This window comes from Thalassophryne amazonica, chromosome 3 (assembly GCF_902500255.1).
Source record: "Thalassophryne amazonica chromosome 3, fThaAma1.1, whole genome shotgun sequence".
NCBI lineage: Eukaryota > Metazoa > Chordata > Actinopteri > Batrachoidiformes > Batrachoididae > Thalassophryne > Thalassophryne amazonica.
In genome coordinates, this window is record NC_047105.1 from 54,163,319 (window position 1) to 54,181,423 (window position 18,105).

Below are 18,105 nucleotides of genomic sequence, written 5' to 3' on the forward strand. Positions count from 1 at the left end.
TAGCTTGCACCTCCTACAACCCCAATTCCAATGAAGTTGGATTACATCCAAATTTCAGCAGCTATGAAAATCTGGCTTTGACACCATATTTTCCTGTTTTTACCCCATAACTTCGCAATGTTCAGCCACAGATAATACAAACTACACGCTTTTAGCATCCTTCTCATCAGATATATAATGAGGTACATATACATCTCAACATAAATGAAGCATTTTTCAATATCATTGACACCCTACCTGGGTATACGAGGGGCGATTGAGAAATTTTAAGCCTGAACCAGAAAAATTAAGGCTCTGTATCTTATGCATTCTGAGAAGCCAACATTTCTCGAGAATGTGTGAAGTTTTGACTCACTGGGTGCAACGTTGAGAAATGTTGTTTTCTCAGAATGCAACACATGGAGAACCACTCCCTGCTTCTTCTGGGGCAGCCTCAAAAAGTTTTCAATTGGCCCTCATAGATGCCACTCAGTGAAGGTTATTATACATTTTCTGCAGGCTGTAGTGTACTGAGGCTGGATTGTAGGTATTGTATTACACCTTAGGCCAGTGTTTCTCAACCTTTTTTGAGTCGCGGCACCCTTTTTATATTTACAAAATCCTGCGGCACACCACCAACTAAAATAATATTATAATGCTATTACCTCTGGTTTTGCGCAAAACCCAATTATCGCAATAGAAAATCGATACAGAAAACATCGCATTTCGAAAATCCTCAAGCATTTTGCGCTCTGATCTCAAGTAGGGCTGTCACGATTAGAAATTTCTGGAGACGATTAATTGTCAGACAAATAATTGCGATTGACGAATATATTGTCTATTTTTTTTTTCTTTTTTTCCCCTTCTTTATATTCTACTATTGTAGTATAATTACACAACTCTGGAAGAACGTTTGGCTTCTGTGAGTGGAGAAACTGGGAATGGTGCAACATTGTTATTTTTATCTTCATTTTACATACAGTCCCAACTTTTTCTGATTTGTGGTTGTTTCTGTTGCATTTCTGAAATTGTTTCTCCTCATCAGTCACGTTTTGTGCTTAAACACTACATTAAGCTCAAGACTGAACAAATAAATACCTTTGGAAAATAACAGCTGTTAAAGTTCAGAGTTCTCACCTGCTTTTTGTGATCTCTGCGTCTGAACATTTTTTTTGTGTGTATCTCAGTTCATTCATATATTCTCATTTTTTAAATATGTTTTTAAAGATATTTGACCGTTTATTTCATCTCATGATCTCATAAATTCAGCATACGACGCGCACATGGTGTGAACAGGACGGTAACGGCAGAATCACACCTTTAGAGAAAGTTCAGAGAGAAGTAAAAGCTTCACGTTTTCGTTTTGTTAACATGTTCACTCCATTTAAAATCCTCTCTCTGCTCCGCGCTCGCTGCGCACTGAACGTGTCGCGCCTGCATTCAGGAATCTCCCTCACCCACCCCCTCCCCTCCCCTCCCCTCCCCTCCCTCACCCACCCCCTCCCCTCCCCTCCCTCACCCACCCCCTCCCCTCCCCTCCCTCATGTGGATTCTCTATGTTGTTTTGAATGCAGCGACTCTCTGGCGCGCAAGGAATTATGGGATACGTGAAACCCCTGAATAATTACATGTTGGTTACAGTAGCTTCATGTCACTAAGTGAGCTTTAATCTAGCATTTTGCAAAACTCACGTTATGGTGCACGACTGCAGCCCCAGTGCCTACAGAGTTGGTTTCTTGTGTGACGGCAAAGAGCTTAAGAAGCTCAAACCATGTCGGTGCCCAATGTCAGTCTCATGTCAACCTTAAACTGCTTCTACATGTGAGATTATGTGAAATATTAATGTGCATGATGGAGATAACTTAAAGACAGCAGCATGGGAGATGTATCACTGTGTCAAACAAAAGAATATTTATTTGGGCGCATGCAGTTTTAGGAAAGTTTTTGGTGTGGAACAAGTCTAAAACTGTCAACTAATGCTGCTGCGTTACTTGCGTGAGGACTTATAAATGTCACAGGTTAAAAAATGAAATTTGCCAGACTTTGCATGCAGCAATGGAAGGAAAAGTGTGATGTGAAGTTTCACTTCCCCTAAGGTTCTGTGATCTTTTCAGGTACGACTTTGCCTCGACTGCAGAGAAGAAGTTGCTTTACTCATTGTTTCTAGCAGTACAAATAAACTCCCCAGTCAGTTGACGATCTGATAAACAAAACCTGTGATGTTAAGAAGAGAGGAACAAAGTTAGTGATTATGACTTTTGCATATTACATTCCAATACCTTGTACAACCAAATGATTTCGCTGAAAGTTTGAATCACTACAATATTAACTGTCAATACTTTTATTCAGTCTGCAATTTGTCTTGGGTAAAGTTTATAAGAATTAGTTATCTGCATATCATTTAGACAATCTATAATATTCTCATAATCTTGCCCGCAAACAAACAATATGATCATCAGACATGAGCGGAGGAGTGTTTTCAACATCTGTCATAAGCAGCATCTAGTAATCGTGTGGTTCTTTAATCAAGAATATGTGGTTGTTTCCGTCTCCACTTGGAGTTCATGTATGTGCAACAGAACTGCAGTTTTACCGGCAGAACAACAGAAATCTGCATAGTTTCCGACAGTCAAACCACAGATTTCCTACCTGCTTTCCAATGAACTGCTGTTATCTCCCTATTCACTAAAGTGTTTAACAAAAACAGATCAAGCTAAACAAATGTTCTGAAATCACTCTTTATTTCAGAATATAAAGAAAACATTTGTCCTACAAGCTGTGAAAAGAATTGTCACATGATTTTTTTCTTCAAAAATCACCTTTGAATTAATTGTCAAAATAAACATTATTTAACTTGATGCATTTCAAAAATATTTAATAAACACTTGATGTTATTACAATTATATTAATATTTATTTCTAACTTATTGTAATATAAAGAAGAAACTTTCTCATGATGTCAGAATTCAATTCACTCACTCATTCATTCATCTTCAACCACTTACTCCAATCAAGGGTCACAGTAGGGGCTGGACCGTAAAGAATTAAATTCACTTAATTTTATTTATACAGTGCCAAATCACAACAAAGCTGTCTCAAGGGGTTTCACACGGCTAAGGTCTAACCTTACCAACCCCCTGAGCAAGCACACAGGCGACAGTGGTAAGGAAAAACTCCCTCTGATGAGGTTGAGGAAGAAACCTCAAGCAGACCAGACTCAAAGGGGTGACCCACTGCTTAGGCCATTCTACAGGTTGCAAGGATTTTACAAAGATTTACCAAGCTGAAGAAACAGGAAAGGGAAAAACCAGAATAGCATCAAAAACAAAACCACACACACACACACACACACACAAAAAATAAATAAATATATATATATATATATATATATATATATATATATATATACACACACACACACTCAACAAAAATATAAACGCAACACTTTTGGCTTTGCTCCCATTTTGTATGAGATGAACTCAAAGATCTAAAACTTTTTCCACATACACAATATCACCATTTCCCTCAAATATTGTTCACAAACCAGTCTAAATCTGTGATAGTGAGCACTTCTCCTTTGCTGAGATAATCCATCCCACCTCACAGGTGTGCCATATCAAGATGCTGATTAGACACCATGATTAGTGCACAGGTGTGCCTTAGACTGCCCACAATAAAAGGCCACTCTGAAAGGTGCAGTTTTGTTTTATTGGGGGGGATACCAGTCAGTAGCTGGTGTGACCACCATTTGCCTCATGCAGTGCAACACATCTCCTTCGCATAGAGTTGATCAGGTTGTCAATTGTGGCCTGTGGAATGTTGGTCCACTCCTCTTCAATGGCTGTGTGAAGTTGCTGGATATTGGCAGGAACTGGTACACACTGTCGTATACGCCGGTCCAGAGCATCCCAAACATGCTCAATGGGTGACATGTCCGGTGAGTATGCCGGCCATGCAAGAACTGGGACATTTTCAGCTTCCAAGAATTGTGTACAGATCCTTGCAACATGGGGCCGTGCATTATCCTGCTGCAACATGAGGTGATGTTCTTGGATGTATGGCACAACAATGGGCCTCAGGATCTCGTCACGTTATCTCTGTGCATTCAAAATGCCATCAATAAAATGCACCTGTGTTCTTCGTCCATAACAGACGCCTGCCCATACCATAACCCCACCGCCACCATGGGCCACTCGATCCACAACATTGACATCAGAAAACCGCTCACCCACACGACGCCACACACACTGTCTGCCATCTGCCCTGAACAGTGTGAACCGGGATTCATCCTTGAAGAGAACACCTCTCCAATGTGCCAAACACCAGTGAATGTGAGCATTTGCCCACTCAAGTCGGTTACGACGACGAACTGGAGTCAGGTCGAGATCCCGATGAGGATGACGAGCATGCAGATGAGCTTCCCTGAGACGGTTTCTGACAGTTTGTGCAGAAATTCTTTGGTTATGCAAACCGATTGTTTCAGCAGCTGTCCAAGTGGCTGGTCTCAGATGATCTTGGAGGTGAACATACTGGATGTGGAGGTCCTGGGCTGGTGTGGTTACACGTGGTCTGCAGTTGTGAGGCTGGTTGGATGTACTGCCAAATTCTCTGAAACGCCTTTGGAGATGGCTTATGGTAGAGAAATGAACATTCAATACACGAGCAACAGCTCTGGTTGACATTCCTGCTGTCAGCATGCCAACTGCACGCTCCCTCAAATCTTGCGACATCTGTGGCATTGTGCTGTGTGATAAAACTGCACCTTTCAGAGTGGCCTTTTATTGTGGACAGTCTAAGTCACACCTGTGCACTAATCATGGTGTCTAATCAGCATCTTGGTATGGCACACCTGTGAGGTGGGATGGATTATCTCAGCAAAGGAGAAGTGCTCACTATCACAGATTTAGACTGGTTTGTGAACAATATTTGAGGGAAATGGTGATATTGTGTATGTGGAAAAAGTTTTAGATCTTTGAGTTCATCTCATACAAAATGGGAGCAAAACCAAAAGTGTTGCGTTTATATTTTTGTATATCAGTTCGCCGCTCTGCGAGATCTCAGTAACATTGAGAACTGCCTTGAGACGCTCTGATCACGCTGCACTTTAACCGCTGCACACGGACAACACCATTAACATCGCAGTATAAAACTATTTTTATATTGTGCCTAAAACTCTCGTGAATATATTCTCTGGGTTTATAGATGTTGTTATTGCATTTGTTTTATGTAAACATGCGAGAATCACAGGCTGTCTCTCCGTTATTTTCAATGGGAGCTGCTGTGAGCTACGCTCGCTTCCTGATTGTCATTCTGGGGGAAAGTGAAGTTTGCTCTTTAACGTCTTGACTATTGTTCTTTACAACACTGTTTGTCCTCTTTGTTCCAGACTATTATATATAATATCTCTGAAATTCGGGTTGCGTTTATTAAATTCCACGCAGATTAAACGTAGCAGACACGGATTATTTGTTATAATTGTTTTAGCAAGTTTTCAGGGTATCATGCAGCATCTCTTATTAACGTGACGAAAAGCATAAAAATTTTTTACATTTTTGTAGTATAATATTAATTTTCAGTTGTCATCATGTGGATTCTCTATATGTTGTTTGACTGCAGCGAGGGATTATGGGATACGTCAATAGGGTGAATTCCATCTGTCATAGGGCGTGAGGCAGAGTACTGGACAGGATGCCAGTCTGTGGTGGGGCTGCATATACACAAACACATTCACACCTGCATGCACACCTACGGACAATTTAAAGTTTCCAATCCATCTAAACTGCATGTCTGTGGATATGGAGCCGGAGCAAGTGGTGTGTACCATGATGAAGTGGTACAGAGGAGGATTTTATTAAAAAGAAGACCTGAAAGTTCAGCTACAATTTGCCACAAGGTACATCTGACATGCAAGGCTAGATTTGATGATTTGCTGAAAGAAAATCCTCCTCCATGTCTTGAAGCTGTATAACTGGTGATACAAAATGCAAATATGTACTATGCACAGTTTCTCCAACCACAGCCAGAGAAGCCTATAACTTCTTCTGGATTGTCTGGGTGTCTTGGTGGCTTTCCTCACTCTTTCCATCTCACACAGTCACTCCATTTTTGAGAACTGTCTACTCCATACAGATTTATCATAGAGTGCCATACTGTTTGTATTTCTTCATGTAAATAAAGTCCAAGACATATCTGGAAATGTTCATGTATCCATCCCCTGATTTGTCTGGAGAAAACTCAGTAAAACGGATTCTTTTTCACACATGCAATATCTTGGGTTCATACTGTCTGTAATGAAATAAATGTTAAAGTAAATGTAAGAATCACTGCATTATTTTTTATTTGCATTTTACATATCATCACAACTTTTTTTGATTTGGTGTTGTACCTGGTTTCATTACTAACCAAACAGTTAAACAGCTAGTGTTAATATATCTGCACACAGTGGTAGCTCCACATGTGGGGTATTGTTTCCTTTGTGTGTATGTGTGTAAACCACATAATTCAAAGAGTTTTCATTTCATTCGTACCAAATTTGGTGGAATAACTGAATGGCTGCCAAGAACAAAATGATTTGGTTTTGAGAAAATTCAGTTAAAAGTCAAGTTCAACATTTGTGCCTAATGCATATGGGGTATTTAGAATGGTTGTCTGGAACAATTTGTGATACACAGTCAAATCACAAGTGTAAAACTAACACCAACAGTGTTAAACTAACACTGCCAGTGTACATATGGTCCTACTGTGGTCAGACTGGGACCATATGTTCACTGGCAGTGTTAATTTAACACTGATGATTTTACTGTGTATACTTGTGGTTAACTGTAAATAATAAGTCATACGTCTGCTTTGAGTCTGTATACGTACCCAGAAAGGTCAGACTTGAGGTTGAAAGTGATTTTGCCACACAGATTTGTTATACTGACCAAACTGATCTCCAAAATAAAATATAATAGTGATAGCGCTTACATTACAGTGACTTCAGTGGTAGAAGGAAAATCTGTATAAGTTTATATAGCAACTCATACTTGCAATAAAATATGAAATAAGTATGATGAAAGCACATATATTGTGGTATCACTGAAAGAAGGAATTTCCATGAATTGATGTCAAACATGTAAGGTGTTCATGCTGCACTTCTAGTTTATTAAAGAATTAGACAAAATCCACAGGCAATTTGTTTTTTTGTAGTTTAGATGTTCGGCTCCATTCAGCTAAATCCACCTTCTTCTTTACTGTGACGTATGATTACAGATATGATTGATAAAAACGTGTTTGTGCATCGGTCCTTTAAATAGGTGCGATTCCCACTACGTGGTGGTTTCCTTGACTCACTTCTCTGTGGTGTTTCGCACAGAAACTCTGCAGTGACACTTCTCATCACTGAATAAGTGGCTATGACTCCATTCAAACTGCTTTTATATACTTTAATTTTTTATCAAGTTGTTTTGGAAGTTCACACAAACTGCCCTCCAGGTAAAGTATAACTTTCTGGTGCAATACTGTAAATTCATGCCTCATCGCTATTGATTACATTTGTTTGTTTTCTGCAGTGCTTAAAGATTATTTCAAAGTTTCAAATTTTAATGTTGAATTCAAGGTTTTAGAGTAAAAAATGGAAAATGTGAAGTTTGTCCTGATGGACATTACCAGCCAGAAGAAAATGGATCCCAAGCATGCAAAACATGTACAGTTTGTAACATAGGTATGTCTTAAAACTTTGTTATTGTTTACATTTATGTGAGAAATGGCTATAGCAAATGGAGTGTGACATATAAATTGCAGAAAAATTTGTAACATCTGTGGTAAAGAAAAATCATTTGCATCATATTGGTTACGCTATTTTGGTATGTCATCAAATTAGCTTTACAAATTCTTGTATTTATTACTTTTTTTTTTTTTACAAATCCTATACATGTTTCAAATTCTTACCATTGTTGCTTAATTTACAAATTCTTGACTTTTAAGTTGAATTTACACATTTTTTATGAGGTAGGAATTTACCCTAGTAAAGAATTTAAAACATTTTTATATTTAGTTAATTAATTAAGTTGTAAACACTGTAAATCATAAGTAAACAGTTGTGAGTTTTAACAGTTTTAATACATCAATGTGGTCTCATTACGTGGCAACATCCCTTGGTATCTTGTCACTTTATCAGCCTGCATCCATCTTGACTTTTCTTGGCATCTCATTATGACATTTATTTATGATTTATAAACATATTTCTTGAAAGGGACCCTTGCAACGTGTCATCCCATCACCATTGACTAATGAGTTACTAATATTTTTTTACTGTCAAAAGGGAGCCTATTTGCAAGGTATGAAATACATACCAAAGGCGCTATGAGATGTAAAGGACAAATTTGGCAAAGTAACCAAAGTGAGGGTTAGCTGTGGTGATAAATATGGGCTCACTATTTGGCAAGCAACAGGCAGTCATTACCCTTTTTCCACTGATGAGTTATAACATATGAATGATTTATAGAGCATTCCCTTCTAAGGGTACCCATATTGTAAAGTGGTAACAATGTAACAGAAAAAAAAAGTTACTGTTTGCTTTTCCACCTGCAGTGAATGAACAGATGTTTTTCTTGCAGGTTCTGGCAGCGAAGTCAAAGAACCATGCACTAAAACAACAGATGCAAAATGTCAATGTCGTGGACAATTTGTAAAACGGGAAGATAACTTTGTAACCTGCCAATGCAACCCTGGTTTTGGATTGCAACCAGAAGGTACAGAAAGGTGTTGCAGTTTGTATCCAGTGGTTGAAAGGCATACAGTGTGAGCTTTAATTGAATTTAATGACACTTATTTTCTTTAAAATGTCTTTACTTTTTTCTTACCAGGGTGCGTTCCATGTGAACACGGATATTTTAGCCCAAAAATTAACTCACACTGTTTAAAGTGGAAAAAGTATGTCTGCATCTGATTCCTCTCTTATGTTTTCCAAAGATTCTAATACACACAAGTTCAAACATTTTCTTTATGATACTGTCCTTTATAGTTGTAGCTCAGCAGGCGTGAAGGTCCCGGGCAGTTCAACCTCAAATGTTGTCTGTAACAAGGAGGTGAAGAGAAACATGCTTTTCAACCCATCTACTACATTAAGCACAACTTCCCACCCTCGAGATGAGGGGGCCCAAACCCAGGAACACCTTCAGCGTGGTCCCACCACAGCTCGTGCAGCCACCGCAAAGAATGATGTGCAGCCTGCCACCCCAAACACTCACAGCAACTTTGGTAAACTATTTCCTACTACTTTTTACTTTTTAACAGAAAGTGAAGCTTTTTCTCTAAAAAATAAATAGCAAGTGTCTATTTTTACATCTTGTTCAGGTGTGGTTCTGCTTATCATTGGAATTGTTGGACTGCTCGCACTAACTGCTGTGACCTGCAAACACGCCATCATACCTTGCATGCAGACCTACAGCAAACCAGCAGTGAAACGTATGTTGCCAGATTGAAAGCAACATGTTTGCTTGAGAAGATAAGATAAGACTAAAGACACATATACTTTTTTGACTTAGAATTTATGAGTTTGATGTCATTGTGTTGCATGTAGTTCAGGCTGTATTCAGCCTAAATATAGAAGAAGTCAGTCATATACAGGCTCCTGAGGCCAGTTGGTGCCGCTGCTTATGTCCAGAATTCGCAGCGTGAAGCAAATGAGAGTCTACGCCTCCCCCCAAAGTCCGACATAGGTTATTTCCCCACGTGAGGTTGATGCCCATTTACAGTTGTCTGAAGTGAGACAATACAGATGAAGTGTCATGTCCAAGGGCACAGAAAGGTAGCAAGAGTGAGATTCAAAAGCAGAACTATATGTTAGCAGAGCAGTTCTTCATCCACTGAGCTACCTCCTCTACAAGAGTATTTTGTTTTAAACTACATAAATAATTTTAATTGTAATTGTTTTACTATTATGTAATATAATGACTTAATTTAGTTAGAGTTTTGTGTTTGTCACCCCTGTGTGTGCAACAAGCAGGATACACTGAAAAAAGAACCAACTTAAAAAGTTTCAATTGGTAACACCTGAATGAATGAAGTTGTTTGAACTTAAGTTTGTAACTTACAAAATTAAGTTCAAACAACTTCATTCCTTTAGATGTCACCAATTGAAACAATTAATTTAAGTTGGTTCAGCTACTCTCTTTTTTCAGTGTACTGTAATCACGCTTGTGTGTGCTTGTGTGTATGCGTGAACAAAATCACTAAAACAAACCAAAACAACAACAACCACAAAATTAAATTAAATGTCTACATAGAGTTTCACTAAATCTGGTGGGAATGTTCTTTCAGATTGGTCAGAACAGATTGGTCAAAGGTCAATGTCAAGATCAAGCAAAACATATTCCAAAAATCACCAATAGACTGCAATATCTCCACTACCAATGTAGGTAGAGATTTGATCAAAATCCCATGTTGATTAGTAAAATATTCGTGATTGATTGGTATAACTGACTTCATGATGAAGTCACAAAGACATTTAAAATATGAAGTTGTATATAGTAAACAAAAAGCACTGAAAGTGCTATATAAATAAACTTTTTAAATTAACGTCATTAAATTAATGAATTGCTCTATTTAGTTAATCTAGATATGTCAACTGGCCCACAAAACTTGGTTATTTAAAATTTTACAATAAATAATATGTTGTTGTGCATTTAAACAACCATGTTTTGTGGGACTAGTTGACATGACTACATATAAACATGTTCCAGGAAGGAAGTCGAGCACCTGGAGGGTACACATGCAAACACAGGGAAAACATGCAAATGCCACACAGAAAGGATGAGGTTGGAAGTGAACCTGGGACCTTCTCGTTGTGAGGCAACCGTGCTAACCACTAACCTACTGTGCTGCCCAGTTGACATACAGTAGTGTTCAGAATAATAGTAGTGCTATGTGACTAAAAAGATTAATCCAGGTTTTGAGTATATTTCTTATTGTTACATGGGAAACAAGGTACCAGTAGATTCAGTAGATTCTCACAAATCCAACAAGACCAAGCATTCATGATATACACACTCTTAAGGCTATGAAATTGAGCTATTAGTAAAAAAACTAGAAAAGGGGGTGTTCACAATAATAGTAGCATCTGCTGTTGACGCTACAAACTCAAAACTATTATGTTCAAACTGCTTTTTTTAGCAATCCTGTGAATCACCAAACTAGTATTTAGTTGTATAACCACAGTTTTTCATGATTTCTTCACATCTGCAAGGCATTAATTTTGTTAGTTTAGAACCAAGATTTTGCTGGTTTACTAGTGTGCTTGGGGTCATTGTCTTGTTGAAACACCCATTTCAAGGGCATGTCCTCTTCAGCATAAGGCAACATGACCTCTTCAAGTATTTTGACATATCCAAACTGATCCATGATACCTGGTATGCGATATATAGGCCCAACACCATAGTAGGAGAAACATGCCCATATCATGATGCTTGCACCACCATGCTTCACTGTCTTCACTGTGAACTGTGGCTTGAATTCAGAGTTTGGGGGTCATCTCACAAACTGTCTGCCCTATTGTTCTGCTTTGTGTACAGCTGATCCTGACAGATCTCAGACATGAACCACAGTAGGTCCTGATTAGTTGGATGGGAAGCCTTTTTAGAAGACCAAGGGTACACTGCAGCTAAAATTTTGCATGTTCTTTTGAAGAAAATTCTACTCTGTACCACTTCATCATGAAGATGCAACAGACAAAATGTTGCACTATGCACAGTTTCTTCAGTCACAACCACAGAAGCCTATAACTCCATCAGAGTTATCTGGGTGTCTTGGTAGCTTTCATCACTCATCTCCTTCCAGCATGGCTACTCAATGTTTGAGAACTACCAACTTGACACCAATTTACTATACCTCTTTGGAAGCCCACGGGCTGTGTGTTTGTTTCTCCAGGTAAAACTGGAGTTACATCAGGAAGAGCATCCGGCATAAAATTTGTGCCAAATGACAATGCGAATCTGCAGTGGCTCCGCTGTGGTGACCCTGGACAAACAGGGGCAGCTGAAAGACAAACAGCAACTGTCAAATTGGATCATATGATATTACCACAGTTTTTTGCCAGCTGAAGACTTATTTACTGTGATATCTTTTAGCAAAAGCAAAAACAATTTTGATTTGAGCCATACTCAAAGCTCTTGCTTGCCTCTACTGGTGGTTGGCTCTCACTGCGGTATTGTATCACTTCCTGTTCCGGAGCACAGCGGTGTTTTTCTGTATCTGTTAGCTGTTAAATCTGTGCAGTTAGATTGATCTAGTTAACTAGATAACGATTTGTTTCACAGTGTAATCTTCACGTGCCTTAACTAAAGCACTCCCTCTGCTGAATCACCTCTAAATTATTTACACATTATTCACTTTGTGTGTTTTTAGGAATCCGCTAGCTTAGTGCAGCTACTAGCTCTTAGCCGGTTTAGCATGGCGGCTTCTCCTGTCTCTCCTGCACTTTTCTGCTCTGGGTGTGAAATGTTTAGTTATTCCTCGGCCTCCTTTAGCAGTAATGGTACTTGTAATAAGTGTAGCTTATTCGTAGCTTTGGAGGCCAGGCTGGGCGAATTGGAGACTCGGCTCCGCACCGTGGAAAATTCTACAGCTAGCCAGGCCCCTGTAGTGCGGACCAAGGTAGCTTAGCCGCCGTTAGTTTCCCTCTGGCAGATCCCGAGCAGCCGGGAAAGCAGGCCGACTGGGTGACTGTGAGGAGGAAGCGTAGTTCTAAACAGAAGCCCCGTGTACACCGCCAACCCGTTCACATTTCTAACCGTTTTTCCCCACTCGACGACACACCCGCTGAGGATCAAACTCTGGTTATTGGCGACTCTGTTTTGAGAAATGTGAAGTTCGCAACACCAGCAACCATAGTCAAATGTCTTCCGGCGGCCAGAGCAGGCGACATTGAAGGAAATTTGAAACTGCTGGCTAAGGCTAAGCGTAAATTTGGTAAGATTGTAATTCACGTCGGCAGTAATGACACCCGGTTACGCCAATCGGAGGTCACTAAAATTAACATTGAATCGGTGTGTAACTTTGCAAAACAATGGCGGACTCTGTAGTTTTCTCTGGGCCCCTCCCCAATCGGACCGGGAGTGACATGTTTAGCCGCATGTTCTCCTTGAATTGCTGGCTGTCTGAGTGGTGTCCAAAAAATGAGGTGGGCTTCATAGATAATTGGCAAAGCTTCTGGGGAAAACCTGGTCTTGTTAGGAGAGACAGCATCCATCCCACTTTGGATGGAGCAGCTCTCATTTCTAGAAAACTGGCCAATTTTCTTAAATCCTCCAAACTGTGACTATCCAGGGTTGGGACCAGGAAGCAGAGTTGTAGTCTTACACACCTCTCTGCAGCTTCTCTCCCCCTGCATCCCCTCATTACCCCATCCCCGTAGAGACAGTGCCTGTTCCCAGACCACCAATAACCAGCAAAAATCTATTTAAGCATAAAAATTCAAAAAGAAAAAATAATATAGCACCTTCAGACAGACTAAAACAGTTAAATGTGGTCTATTAAACATTAGGTCTCTCTCTTCTAAGTCCCTGTTAGTAAATGATATAATAATTGATCAACATATTGATTTATTCTGCCTTACAGAAACCTGGTTACAGCAGGATGAATATGTTAGTTTAAATGAGTCAACACCCCCGAGTCACACTAACTGCCAGTTCGTAGCACGGGCCGAGGCGCAGGATTAGCAGCAATCTTCCATTCCAGCTTATTAATTAATCAAAAACCCAGACAGAGCTTAATTCATTTGAAAGCTTGACTCTTAGTCTTGTCCATCCAAATTGGAAGTCCCAAAAAACAGTTTTATTTGTTATTATCTATCGTCCACCTGGTCGTTACTGTGAGTTTCTTTGTGAATTTTCAGACCTTTTGTCTGACTTAGTGCTTAGCTCAGATAAGATAATTATAGTGGGCGATTTTAACATCCACACAGATGCTGAGAATGACAGCCTCAACACTGCATTTAATCTATTATTAGACTCAATTGGCTTTGCTCAAAATGTAAATGAGTCCACCCACCACTTTAATCATATCTTAGATCTTGTTCTGACTTATGGTATGGAAATTGAAGACTTAACAGTATTCCCTGAAAACTCCCTTCTGTCTGATCATTTCTTAATAACATTTACATTTACTCTGATGGACTACCCAGCAGTGGGGAATAAGTTTCATTACACTAGAAGTCTTTCAGAAAGCACTGTAACTAGGTTTAAGGATATGATTCCTTCTTTATGTTCTCTAATGCCATATACCAACACAGTGCAGAGTAGCTACCTAAACTCTGTAGAGTATCTCGTCAATAGTACATCCTCATTGAAGACAACTTTGGATGCTGTAGCTCCTCTGAAAAAGAGAGCTTTAAATCAGAAGTGCCTGACTCCGTGGTATAACTCACAAACTCGCAGCTTAAAGCAGATAACCCGTAAGTTGGAGAGGAAATGGCGTCTCACTAATTTAGAAGATCTTCACTTAGCCTGGAAAAAGAGTCTGTTGCTCTATAAAAAAGCCCTCCATAAAGCTAGGACATCTTACTACTCATCACTAATTGAAGAAAATAAGAACAACCCCAGGTTTCTTTTCAGCGCTGTAGCCAGGCTGACAAAGAGTCAGAGCTCTATTGAGCCGAGTATTCCTTTAACTTTAACTAGTAATGACTTCATGACTTTCTTTGCTAATAAAATTTTAACTATTAGAGAAAAAATTACTCATAATCATCCCAAAGACGTATCGTTATCTTTGGCTGCTTTCAGTGATGCCGGTATTTGATTAGACTCTTTCTCTCCGATTGTTCTGTCTGAGTTATTTTCATTAGTTACTTCATCCAAACCATCAACATGTCTATTAGACCCCATTCCTACCAGACTGCTCAAGGAAGCCCTACCATTATTTAATGCTTCGATCTTAAATATGATCAATCTATCTTTATTAGTTGGCTATGTACCACAGGCTTTTAAGGTGGCAGTAATTAAACCATTACTTAAAAAGCCATCACTTGACCCAGCTATCTTAGCTAATTATAGGCCAATCTCCAACCTTCCTTTTCTCTCAAAAATTCTTGAAAGGGTAGTTGTAAAACAGCTAACTGATCATCTGCAGAGGAATGGTCTATTTGAAGAGTTTCAGTCAGGTTTTAGAATTCATCATAGTACAGAAACAGCATTAGTGAAGGTTACCAATGATCTTCTTATGGCCTCAGACAGTGGACTCATCTCTGTGCTTGTTCTGTTAGACCTCAGTGCTGCTTTTGATACTGTTGACCATAAAATTTTATTACAGAGATTAGAGCATGCCATAGGTATTAAAGGCACTCCACTGCGGTGGTTTGAATCATATTTATCTAATAGATTACAATTTGTTCATGTAAATGGGGAATCTTCTTCACAGACTAAGGTTAATTATGGAGTTCCACAAGGTTCTGTGCTAGGACCAATTTTATTCACTTTATACATGCTTCCCTTAGGCAGTATTATTAGACGGCATTGCTTAAATTTTCATTGTTACGCAGATGATACCCAGCTTTATCTATCCATGAAGCCAGAGGACACACACCAATTAGCTAAACTGCAGGATTGTCTTACAGACATAAAGACATGGATGACCTCTAATTTCCTGCTTTTAAACTCAGATAAAACTGAAGTTATTGTACTTGGCCCCACAAATCTTAGAAACATGGTGTCTAACCAGATCCTTACTCTGGATGGCATTACCCTGACCTCTAGTAATACTGTGAGAAATCTTGGAGTCATTTTTGATCAGGATATGTCATTCAATGTGCATATTAAACAAATATGTAGGACTGCTTTTTTGCATTTACGCATTATCTCTAAAATTAGAAAGGTCTTGTCTCAGAGTGATGCTGAAAAACTAATTCATGCATTTATTTCCTCTAGGGTGGACTATTGTAATTCATTATTATCAGGTTGTCCTAAAAGTTCCCTGAAAAGCCTTCATTTAATTCAAAATGCTGCAGCTAGAGTACTGACAGGGACTAGAAGGAGAGAGCATATCTCACCCATATTGGCCTCTCTTCATTGGCTTCCTGTTAATTCTAGAATAGAATTTAAAATTCTTCTTCTTACTTATAAGGTTTTGAATAATCAGGTCCCATCTTATCTTAGGGACCTCATAGTACCATATCACCCCAATAGAGTGCTTCGCTCTCAGACTGCAGGCTTACTTGTAGTTCCTAGGGTTTGTAAGAGTAGAATGGGAGGCAGAGCCTTCAGCTTTCAGGCTCCTCTCCTGTGGAACCAGCTCCCAATTCAGATCAGGGAGACAGACACCCTCTCTACTTTTAAGATTGGGCTTAAAACTTTCCTTTTTGCTAAAGCTTATAGTTAGGGCTGGATCAGGTGACCCTGAACCATCCCTTAGTTATGCTGCTATAGATTTAGACTGCTGGGGGGTTCCCATGATGCACTGAGTGTTTCTTTCTCTTTTTGCTCTGTATGTACCACTCTGCATTTAATCATTAGTGATTGATCTCTGCTCTCTTCCACAGCATGTCTTTTTCCTGGTTCTCTCCCTCAGCCTCAACCAGTCCCAGCAGAAGACTGCCCCTCCCTGAGCCTGGTTCTGCTGGAGGTTTCTTCCTGTTAAAAGGGAGTTTTTCCTTCCCACTGTTGCCAAGTGCTTGCTCACAGGGGGTCGTTTTGACCGTTGGGGTTTTTACGTAATTATTGTATGGCCTTGCCTTACAATATAAAGCGCCTTGGGGCAACTGTTTGTTGTGATTTGGCGCTATATAAATAAAATTGATTTTGATTTGATTTGATTCTATACTATACTATATTGATTGATTGATACTGAAAATGTAAAATTTTGTTATTGATATATAAAATTAAATGAACAACATTTAGTTTTATTTTTTGCTTGTTTACAGCGGTGGAAAGGAAGCCTATCGAAGAGAGCGGGGACAGCAACCGCTCCTCTCTCATCAAACACAACCCGATTGATTTTGACGCGCTGACGTCAATCATCTGATGCTGTGAGCTCTAAGAAAACATTTTGCTGTGAATCCTTTCATACATATCAATAATGTATTTTCAGTGTCTTTTTCTAAGGTGACGTGTCGTAAGAATACTTTGCTGTTTCTGTATTCATGCAAATTTATTCAAAATATGTAGTACGGTCAATATTTGACTTCTGGTTTTGGGTAAATTCTATGAAAAAGTAGTGTGTGTCATACTTCACCTTAGGCCTCGTCATCATTACTTGGTATAAGGTAGTTTCGCTACTCTTAAACCTGAAATGATTGTTTTAATGTGATATGGTTCCATAGGGGCAAGCGACCTTCTGAGAAATTTACATGCACTATATTTATGAGTACAATATAATCCATCTGAACTAAAGTATTATGAAATGGAGAACCTCAGAAAACTTTTTTTTTTTTTATCTTTATGATGTGCAGTTTTGTTCTACTTCTGTTTTAGTCTTGTTTGATTCATTCAGCTCTGTTCTGTTGATGAAACTGAAAAAAGTTGTTTCATTTGTTCATGATGCTGTTGTGGGAATTCCCCTTGTGGACTCAAATGTGCTTTTTTTCCGTAGCAATGCACGTCTCCTCTCATGTTTTAGTGTCAGCCGATGGAAAGACTATTTAGTCTTTCCATCGGCTGACACATGTATGCATGATGACTTCTGTGTTCTTTATGCCTCAGTACAGACTTTCCAAATGTCAGTACAGTCAGTCATTGCTGGTTTTATTAACTTTTGATTTTGATTGAGTTACTCTTTGATGTTTACTCTAATGAACAGACTTTCAGATGAATGTGGTGCAATAAGCCAGCACGTTCTGGAATAGAGACTATTAAATTTGTGATATGCTCTTTGGTGTGGGCTATACCACACTATAATCAGAATCAGAAGAAGTTTATTGTCATTGCCAGTGAACAGGATTCACAGACTAGGAATTTGCTTCGGTACAATGGTGCAACTTTAAGAAGAGATAAAATGCTAAGATAAAATATAACATATGTGTCAAAATAAGATAAAATCTAAGATAAAAAAAAAGAAATATGAAATATGAAAGGCTGTGTGCAACAGAAAAACAGAGAAACAGAAAAAACAGTGCAGTGGGAGGAGTGCAATTAAAAACCAAAGTACACTGTCTAAAGTG

At 39.0% G+C, this 18,105-nt stretch overlaps 1 protein-coding gene across 1 annotated transcript; it reads left to right on the forward strand.

Moving 5' to 3' along the window:
- Window positions 1-1,673: 1,673 nt before the first annotated feature.
- Window positions 1,674-17,643, forward strand: si:ch73-361p23.3 (tumor necrosis factor receptor superfamily member 4). Its single transcript, XM_034167570.1, has 7 exons — window positions 1,674-1,765; window positions 7,583-7,680; window positions 8,576-8,710; window positions 8,825-8,891; window positions 8,983-9,218; window positions 9,315-9,425; window positions 16,870-17,643. The coding sequence occupies exons 1-7, from the start codon at window positions 1,674-1,676 to the stop codon at window positions 16,968-16,970; spliced, it is 840 nt and encodes a 279-aa protein (XP_034023461.1). The 3' UTR covers window positions 16,971-17,643.
- Window positions 17,644-18,105: the final 462 nt, after the last annotated feature.